This window comes from Polistes canadensis, unplaced genomic scaffold (assembly GCF_001313835.1).
Source record: "Polistes canadensis isolate GaletaPanama2010 unplaced genomic scaffold, ASM131383v1 scaffold_40, whole genome shotgun sequence".
NCBI lineage: Eukaryota > Metazoa > Arthropoda > Insecta > Hymenoptera > Vespidae > Polistes > Polistes canadensis.
Genome location: NW_014569587.1, coordinates 863,354 through 873,607, shown reverse-complemented (window position 1 = coordinate 873,607; position 10,254 = coordinate 863,354). Strand labels below are relative to the sequence as shown.

Sequence of the window (10,254 nt, the reverse complement as noted above, 5' to 3'; positions counted from 1 at the left end):
CGAGCACGCTCGACGTATTTGCTCTCTGTCTAACACTTGCGCCAGTTTCTTCTCTTATTACAAACCTACCCTTCTTCTCCTTCAGTTTTAACTTTTTCTCTTTCTTCTACCTACCAATTTATTCTTCTTTATACTTTTTTCATTCGCGAAGCGCGATCTACGAATACACGATTGAATATTTTTGTCGTGTTCCTCGTGTCGTTTCTTTGTTAATTGTTGTATATCAAAATAAAGACTAATAAGTATATATATAATAATAATAATTATTATTATTATTAGTACTAAAGTGGAAGAGTGATCCTTTGATTATTGACGATAGTTTTTTTTTTTTTTTAAATAAGACTGTGAGAGATCGTACAACGAGTGTGTGTCACACTTTTGGGATTAAGAAGAACGTGAAAAAAGTATACGTATATACTGCTACGACGATTGGATTATATTTGTTTGTAGTTTAAGTGTGGATAAAAATAATGAATGACATTTGAAAGTGTGTGAATAAAATTAGGATTAAGAAAATTTGACGAATTTAAAAGACTGGATTGTTTCCTTTCGGGGACGAGGATCGCTAGATTCTCGTCACTCGTGTGTTTCTCTTATATTCTATATATATATATTAATTCATCTCTCACTATTTCTCGTGGTATAAGGGAAAAGTTGAGAAGAGAGGTGAAAAGTACGATCTAAAGAATAGTTAGGTAGAGTGAGAGTGAGAGAGAGAGAGAGAAAGGTAGAAAGAGACGCGTCGTAGTAGTCTCGTCTGTCTCTCTTGATCTCGCGAGTGACAAGTGGTCGGCGACGCGCGCTCAACCACGTGGCCGTTTGTATTTGCGCCGGTGTGTTGTGTGCGTCTACCACACACATCAATCGAGTGTCGAACACACACACACACACACAATCCAGAGAAAATTTATTACCCCATGCGAAGACTTTGTTAAATCCATCATTATCCTTGTGATGACATTAAAAGATTTTCAGCGTGGAATTTTTGTGATCGTTGAAAAATAACAAAATAAAATAAAATAATAATAATAATAATAATAACAATTGTGGACAAAAGTTAATTATTAAAAAAGAAACTATTTCTTCTCGTGTAAAGACAGAATAAGAAGAAAAATAAATAAATTGTTACTCTAACAAATTTTACAAATTATTTTGAAACAGATCTCGAACTCATTGTCTTAGAGATTGACGGACAAAAAAAGTAGTTATCAAACGTACGATATCTCGTTCGCATTCGGACATTGTGATACGCGAAATGCCGAGTGCCTCGGCCACTTTGAGACAAGAACGTAGGGTGCTGCGAACGTCTTTTTTGAGGGCCGTGCCGGCCTGTTAAAATGACCGCACGTCTCCACTCGCTGAGGCACCAGGAGAAGAAATCAGTCGGTAATAGCCACAGGCAACATCATCAACAATCTCAACACCAACAAGCAGTACATCAGGGTCCTAGTCCGGCACCCAGTCCCAGCCCTAGCCTTAGCCCGAGCCCGAAACACTCGGACGGACGTCGAGTAAGTATCATTCATTATTATTATTATTATTATTATTTAATACCACTTTTTATTATTTATCACATTTTCCCCGATTGTGATCATTGAACAAAATTTTCGAATATTGTTGTGTAGAAAATTATAATCATACGTATAAAAATTTCTAAAATTGTTAAACAAATGTTTAACGTTAAAATGAACGTATTTTTGTTAACTTATTGTTACCCATAAGAGAGAGAAAAAAAAAATATATATATATATATATATATATATGCACCACGCATATATACGTACGGGTATATATATATATATATGTAAAAGGAAGAGAAAGAAAGAAAGAAAGAAAGAGAGAGAGAGAGAGAGAGAGAGAGAGAGAGACCGTTTGTTCTGTCACGGTAGAAAATATCGTTGGCACCCTCCATCGTTCGACCCTTTTGCGTGTACCTCTAATCCCCATCCACGAAGTTCAGGCGTGATACGATCCGGCGCTAAGCACGTGCCTCTTTCAACCCTCCTTCCCTTCATCCGTTCTAACGTGTCCCGCGTTCTTCGCTCTTTGTCAAGTGACCGCACCAATATCGAGAACGAAGGGAGAGTGCCAGCAACAGCAGCAGCAGCAGCAGCAGTATGTTTCTCTTGAGTTTCTTTCATAATGATAACGATCATAATAATTATAAATATCTTCTTTCGAGAATCACTGAAACAAATATTGAAAATGATGACAAAAGAAAGAAAAATCAATTCTTGTGATCCTATTACATATTTAATACTAATTGTAATAGTAATATATGGAAAAAGGGATCAAGATATCTTCGTTACATTTTTTTTCGATTATTATTACAACAAATTTGATAGTATATTTTTTTTCATTAGGAAAGTAGGTCAAGACAAAAAATTCAGACATATAAGAATGAATTTGAACAGGAAAGTAGAAATTTCGATATTTAATCATATATTATAACTCTTAATTTTATCTACACGTAATGAATAGCTTATTTGATTTTTCTAATATAAGAAAAAAAAGTAAGTTTCGTTAGTCTCGTAAGAAACGAGATAGAAACGATAAGTGCGGAAAAGCCTTGTATAATCGATATGCGTTAATCGAATAAGTATTTACGAGCAATTAACACTCGTACCTATAATTGAAAACGTTGAAAAATATTCTTTATAATATATATATATATCTAACTAATCTAAATGACGAGTTCATCATTTTTGGTTCATAGTATAAGTAAACATATATACGTGTATATTCGACTTTGATATTTCCAAGAATATTCTCGAAATGATCTTTGGGTAGTTTACTTTCGATCGAAAAGAAAGTACGAAGAAGAGGAGGAGTAGGAGGAAGAAGAGGAGGAGGATGAGGATGAGGAGGAGGAAAAAGAGGTGGAGGAAAGTTCTTCGTGAATATGTCTAGAGTTGGTTTCGCGAATCCTGCTTTCGACGAAACGAAAAGTCGAATGGATCGGAAACGGGGAACGAGGTGACTCGCCGTGAGCGGTTTACCGATGCAAATCACAAATTCGCGTACGCGTCACGCATGAAGACGTGATACGTGACCATGCGGCTGCAACGACTGAAGTAACAAGAAAAAGAGAGACGGAATAACCTAGTATAAGAGAGAGAGAGAGAGAAAGAGAGAAAAGTATTGGTTCTCACCGCAGGACACGCACACGTTCACCCATATAAACTGACAGTCTCGGTACACTCACAACTAGTATTGGAACTTAGAAACGCTACCATTTAAGGATCGCTACTTCTTCGATCACGAACGGTGTATACGATTTCTAATAATTTTCTAAATAATGAATTTATAGATCACAAATCAAAAAATCAATATTATATTATTTAAAGATATGAATTTTTTCCAGTTACAAAGTGAATTACATATTTCAAATATCTATCAAACAAATTTTGCAGGTAAAGTAACTTTTTTAGATATCATTTCAATAGTATCACATATTTAAGAAATCCTGGCGACAAATCACATCTTGTATGACAAAAAGATACATGTATTTCCAAATATGTTATTGGTCATTTTTTTATTATTGATAATACATTAGATATACAAATTACTTAACGTATTTATACATTAAAAAAAAAAAGAAAAAGTAATATAATAATTGGCGTAAATCTTAACAATCGGATGATAAGTTTTCTCTCATCGTGCTTCATTTCGCATGAACATATAGCCAACCCGTTCCGTTTGAACGAATCGAGAGCTCGATGCCGCGACGAACTTCCTCCGGTTGTCCTCGTTCTATCCGTTGGTTTATCACCCGTGGATACAACGAAGTAACGGATGAGTAAACTCTTGGGGCATGGCGAAATACAGATATAGATAAAGATAGAGAATTATTAAGATAGAGATAGAGACAGAGATAGAGAAAGAGAAGATTCTAAGCTAATGAAAGCGATGGCAGTTGGTGAAGATCCAAGGTAGAAACTAGAAGGTAAAATGATGAAGCTTATAGGAGTAACTATAAGTACGAGGTCGAGAACGACAACGACAACGACAACGACGGCAACGAGAAGGAGAACGAGACGAGGACGATTGCTGGTCTCCGGTGGTTATCCATCTCGTCGCCTTGACGTCGAGGAAACGCGATACCAACGACTGAAAACTTAATTGACGCTACTTAACAGGAAGAGGTCCATCCAACCAAGCGAAGCTCTAATTATCTGTCGTCGGAGAGATGAGATTGGTTGGTTGGTTTATATCCGATAACGAACGGATCTCCTTCAAAAATTTAGATTATTGTATGTTGGGGAAAACCGTTTTTAAATGGCGTGTGTGTGTATATATATATATAAAAATAAATTCTTAATATGAAGGTATCATAGGAAATTTGGACATCAAAAAAAGAAGTAGAACTTAATTTTGATAAGTTAAGTTTGATAAGTCAATTTCTTTTTTTGATGTCCAAATTCCCTATGATACCTTCTTATTAAGGATTTTATTTTTGAACGAGAGAAACAACTGATTAAATAAAAAATAAATAATAATTTATGAAAAGATATGTTTAATGTAATAATCGAATAACTTGAATATTGTATAATATCATTTCTATCATCGGTAAAGTATTTTTTTTGGTATACATTTAATAAGATGTATCCATTCGAATATTTTGCGATTTAAGCATTTGAATAAGAAGAAAAGATGAATTAAGTATTAAACACGTTGTCACGTTTTACAATCGTCGGGAGGAGGGTGTGGGAGGGGTGGGGAGGTGTTGTTATGTATCTAATACGACGACGATCGTAAATAAATGACATTTAATATTCATGAGTAACTATTCGAAATCATTTCGATTAATTTGCCACCACGTTTGACAGTCCTTGACAGTATTATAAAAAAAAAGATCTCGTAGGTCAGCGTTAAGATCGAGGTTTTTGTATGAAAAAAAGGAACGAGACAATTAGTAATAGAAGTAGTTAAAGACGCGCGCGCAACGCGACATTCAAATATATTAATAATAAAAACAGCAAATGAAAAAAGAGAAAAAGAAAAAATAAGGGGACGGTGAGTAAAAGAGAGATTGACATAAAATTATTAAGGATATGTAAGAAAGATAAAAAAAGAAAAAAAGAAAAGAAACAAAAAGAATTGATAAAAAAAGATACAATAATAATAATAATATCCAGGCTTGTTTCTTTGAAATCGTCCGAAGTGATAATCGCAAAGGTGGAATGAGCGCGTTCGGTATCTGCTGCGATGATCACGAACGAACGAACGAACGGTGTGCGGTAGCGTATACGAATAGGAGGTGGTGGTGAAGGAAGGAGGAGGAGGAGGAAGAGGAGGAGGTTGCTCGGGGACTTTAGAGAGGCTCTTCGCGCGCGTGGGGCTCTCGTAATAATAATAGGACGCGGTGAAACGAACGTGGCAACGACGGTGACACGCGCGCGTGCACTCTGAGTGTCGACGAGGGTGCGGTAAAAGAAGGGGGAAACGTAGAGAAACAGAGAACAAGAAGGAAAGAAAGAAAGAGATAGATAGATAGATAGATAGATAGATAGAGAGAAAATAACTCGGGCACGCGCGAACCAATCCCTGTGTATACACGTAGAGAATACTACGCACGCATATGTGATGATGGTAATGGTGGTGGTGGTGATGGTAAACCGTAGAAGCGCGTGTTTACGCGTGAGCACACACGCGGAACGAAGTCACGTATACGCTGCTAACAGTAAGGGTAACTCAACGTAGACGACAATGATGATGATGATGATGACGCTGGTACTGAGGATGACGATGACGATGACAACGACTCGGCTCGGCTCAGCTCAGCTCAGCTCAACTCACTCGTTTGTTTACTCGCCGTTTCGCTCTCGTGTAAACGTGCCACCATGGCGTTTCACCTTGTTTCACCCTCCTGGCCCCTCCGTTACACCTCGTGCTCTGCTGCATCCTACTCTCTAACAGCTAAGCGGGAAACCCTTTATATACCCCTTCTCTTTCTCTCTCTCTATCTGGGTATCTCTCTCTTTTGTATTCTACAACAACACCGCTGCTCCCACGATATCGTCTCGCTACACTTCCCTCTCTCTCTCTCTCTCTCTCTAAGCTTATACACACACGTACACGTATATATACATACAAATCTATACGTTCTCTGTTTCTCTCTTGCCTTCGGTTGAGGAATGACATCGCCGTAGGCGACGTCGGCACTCTGCCAGCGACCCGGGCTCGTATGTTGTACGAAAAACTCGTCGAGAGATAGAATGATAGAGAGAGAGAGAGAGAGAGAGAGAGAGAGAGGAAGAAAGAAAAATTGTGAGACACGAGAGCAGCAACGAGAAAAGATACAAAAAGAAAAGAAAAGAAAAGAAAAAGGAATGAAAAAGAAATGCAGGCAGGAGATGCACCGGCAGAGAAGGAAGCAAGCAAGCAGTAGAAGCACACAACGAGTTGTCTTCGTTGTTCGTCTTCGTCGTCACGGAGCTGTTTGAAAGATGCTGTATTATGAGAGAACAGAGTGCTCTGACACGCACTGCCGCGTCGTATCTCCCAGCCTTCTTTTCTTCCGCCTTCTTCTTATTCTTCTTCTTCTTCTTTCATTCCACTTCGATTCCTCTCCAAGACTTTCGACTTTTCATCTCATCTCTCACAGCTGATCGTATAAGCTAGGCCATGAATAGGCTCCTTGCTTCTTCGTCTTCTTGACCGATCGAAATAAAGAAAGAAAGAAAGAAAGAAAGAAAGAAAGGTATGCCTTTCGTGTCCTATTGGACATCGAACGGGATCGCTAAAACGGAACTGATCTTTACTACTACTACTATAACTACTATTACTACTACCACTACTGCTACTGCTACTGCTACTAGTCGTCGTTTTAATCTCTCGATACAACTTTTATTTACTACGTCCTGATTCTCGTTAACCAGTTTTCACAGTTTAATGATGAATAATTAAAGAATTGAACAAGCAAATGGATACGATACGATTAAAACAAAACAAAACAAAAAAATATTAAGAAAAACGCAGCGAAAATAAAAATAAATAAGAAAGAAATGAGAAAAAATATAGAAATAAAAAATAAAAATGCGCAAACAACAACAATAACAGCAATAAAAAAAAAAGACGTTATTGTATCTCGCATGATTGCAGGCGAACAAACCACTAATGGAAAAGCGACGACGAGCGAGGATCAACCAATCCCTGGCAGCCCTAAAGGCGCTGATCCTTGACAGCGCTCGGCTCGAGAATACGAAGCACAGTAAACTCGAGAAAGCTGACATCTTGGAGTTGACGGTGAGGCATCTCCAAAGGCAAAGATCTCTCGCACAACCTGGTCTGTCCAGGTACAAGGCCGGCTACCAAGATTGCTCGAGGGAGGTAAGTGTTGTCGTCGTATATAACTTTACCAACACTAACTACACCCTTACATATATATTTCTCTATTTTTATTATTTTATATATGTGAGCTGGGGTAATTATGACAATATGCAATATAATGTTATAGTTAAAAAAAATTGTTTTTTATTTATTTTATAAAAATATTTTTTCTATAAGTAGACAACTATATATTGCAGCATTGTTTCTCAATTTATTGCTGATAAAAATGACCCATTCAATGAGAACACTAAATCCCAAAAAATTGGTAATATAAAGTAAATCGTATAAGAGAAATTTTTCAAATTTTTCAACCTAGTCCACTGTCATAATTATTGGCATTCACATATATATATTTTATCTTCAATATCGACATAACATCAGCTTACGTAAAATTTCATTTAAATCTTGTCTTTACGTGAAACATGAAAGAAATGAGATCATTTCTAACTGGATTAAAATAACTATCGTGAATTCGAGTTTTTGAAGAGAAATCGTTTCGACCGATATAATTTGAGGCTAGTTCGGAATATTGTGAAAATAGAGAAAGGGCAGGAAGGGACAGGGATAAAGAGGGGGAAAGAAAACAGGATCGACAGGATCTATTATTCGTTCTTTCGATCTATCTTACGATCTGCCCAGGGCATAATAGAAAAAGTCGTTGGAAAGGCGACACGATTGTCGTAGATCATTTATCCGTGATAGTTACCACCGTCATCGTCGTCATCGTCGTCGTCATCGTCATCGTCGTCTATCCTTTTTCCCGCCTGGTTTCGCACCGCCACGGGGTAGTTTGAAAGTGCGAGAGGGGAAGTTGAATTCCAACGCGTTCGGAGAGCGTGTAATAGGAGAACTCGGTAGAACTGGTTCGTGTTACGTCGAGAAACCAGGGAGCGAAGAGAGAAATAAAGAAAGAAAAATAGAGGGAGGAAGGGCAAGGAGAGAAAAAAAAAAGAAAGAAAGAAAGAAAGAAGAAAGGAAGGAAGGAAGGAAGGAAGGAAGAAAGATAGAGATAGATAGAAAGACGAGCAGTAGAAGAAAAGTAGTTGAGTGGAATAGTAGTGGGGGTGGAATTCTCTCTAGGAAGAATCTAAGGGTACCCCACTATGCTTCTACCTGCACACTCACACATATATCCCACACGTAAACGTATACTATCCGATTCCATCTATCCATCTCTGTCTTTCCTTCGATCGAAGTATCGGATTGTCGTTGGAAACTCTCGCGTGACTTTCGAGCAAGTTCGAAGCGCATTAAGGGACGTGATCATACTTATATTTTATATATATATATACGTTCGTGTGTGTGTGTCTATGTATATACGTATGTATATACACTTAGGTAGGTATAGGTGCAACGATGCGACCACGAACCTAGAAGAGGCATAACTCGTTGAAAGCAGACACCCCGTAAGAACTGCTGAGAGTCTCGAGCACACCGTCGGACTGAATTTACCGGATAAGCTAGTCAGGTGTATCACCGCATATAATATACCCAAAAGTGGTAGGACGAACAGAAACACGTAATACTTGTCTCTACGTGTGTAAATACCCGCTTTCACGCGATACGCCTTCGGAAAAATGCGATCTCTTTTCAAGAGATTGGCTGCTTGCTGATTTTATATTGAAATCGTGCTTGCGTGAAAAGATTAGAGTCTCGGGGATCGATATTATATTGTACTTTATATGTTATTTTTTATTGACAATCATTTATATACGATATATATGGAATGATACAGATGATTTTCTATTTTTTTTTTTTTTATAATAAGCACGGAATTTACTCAAAGTCGAAAAATTAAACGAGATATACAATAACGTAAATATTAAATTAAATATTACATTCATAAATATACTACGATTATCTTCAATTAAACAAATTTCGAAGAAATAATCATCTATAATAAAAATATAATATCGAAGTGATACGTTGTTATATATATATATTTATTATGATTCAAAATTTGTTCGAATTCTTTAATGTTCGTGCTCTTAACATATACATACATACGTATATACATATAAAAACTCTTACAAAGCCGACAACGATCGTAGGATGCGTCGTGCCGATAAAGTTTGCTTGATGATCGACAAAAATACAGGACGACTACTATAAGAGTCTCGTATACGTATGGAAACGTTATCGCGTTCTCTGCCCGCAGCGATAAAAGTGCCGCGAACAGAGAGGCGCTAAGCGTTAACTGTACGAGAGCATAAATAAATACATACATACATACATATATACATGTATACATATATATATAGATATATAATACTTACATGCGTATCTTTCCACTCGGCCACGTTTTTCCAGGAAAAAAAGATAGACTGAAAATGCGGAAACGAGGGAAGTAATACATAGGAGTGTGTAAGAGAGAAAGAGAAAGAAAGAAAGAGAGAGAGAGAGAAAAAAGAGAGAAAGAGAGAGAGAGAGAGAATCACGACGATTATCACGATCGTTCGAGACAGGATGGACTATGTTCGCGAATGCGAACTCGACTAATGATGCTTTACATAACGCATAACGCACGAGAAAGAGAGAGAGAGAGAGAGAGAGAGACATTGAGAAAGGCTTCGTAGCCGTTTCAACATAAATAAAAAGAGAAGAAGTTTTATAATAAAAGAGAATAATAAATAAAATCACAAGTAGTATGCATGTGACCTGTACGTTTGCGTACAGTCGTACGTATACAGAATATAATAATCACGATAAATAGATCTACAAAATAGTTTCTATTTAAATAATACAATATTTTCAACATCGTTATCAATTTGTTAATAAAAATCATTTACAAATGTACGTTAGATTTTTTATCAATCAAAAATCGAATAATCTTAACGCGTATGTATCGTTTCGCGAAAAGTTAAAATCGGTAGAAAGAAAAAAATGTCGATGTGTTCAAAAAAAAAAAAAAAAAAAAAAAAA

At 36.9% G+C, this 10,254-nt stretch overlaps 1 protein-coding gene across 1 annotated transcript in view; it reads left to right on the top strand.

The window, feature by feature from the left end:
- Nucleotides 1-1,084: 1,084 nt before the first annotated feature.
- Nucleotides 1,085-10,254, top strand: part of LOC106784806 (protein hairy) — a 15,909-nt gene continuing 6,739 nt past the window's right edge. The window contains exons 1-2 of the mRNA XM_014744725.1: nucleotides 1,085-1,511; nucleotides 7,105-7,332. Of these exons, the coding sequence (XP_014600211.1) occupies nucleotides 1,338-1,511; nucleotides 7,105-7,332 (402 nt within the window). The 5' untranslated portion in view covers nucleotides 1,085-1,337. The remainder of the gene's footprint in view (nucleotides 1,512-7,104; nucleotides 7,333-10,254) is intronic.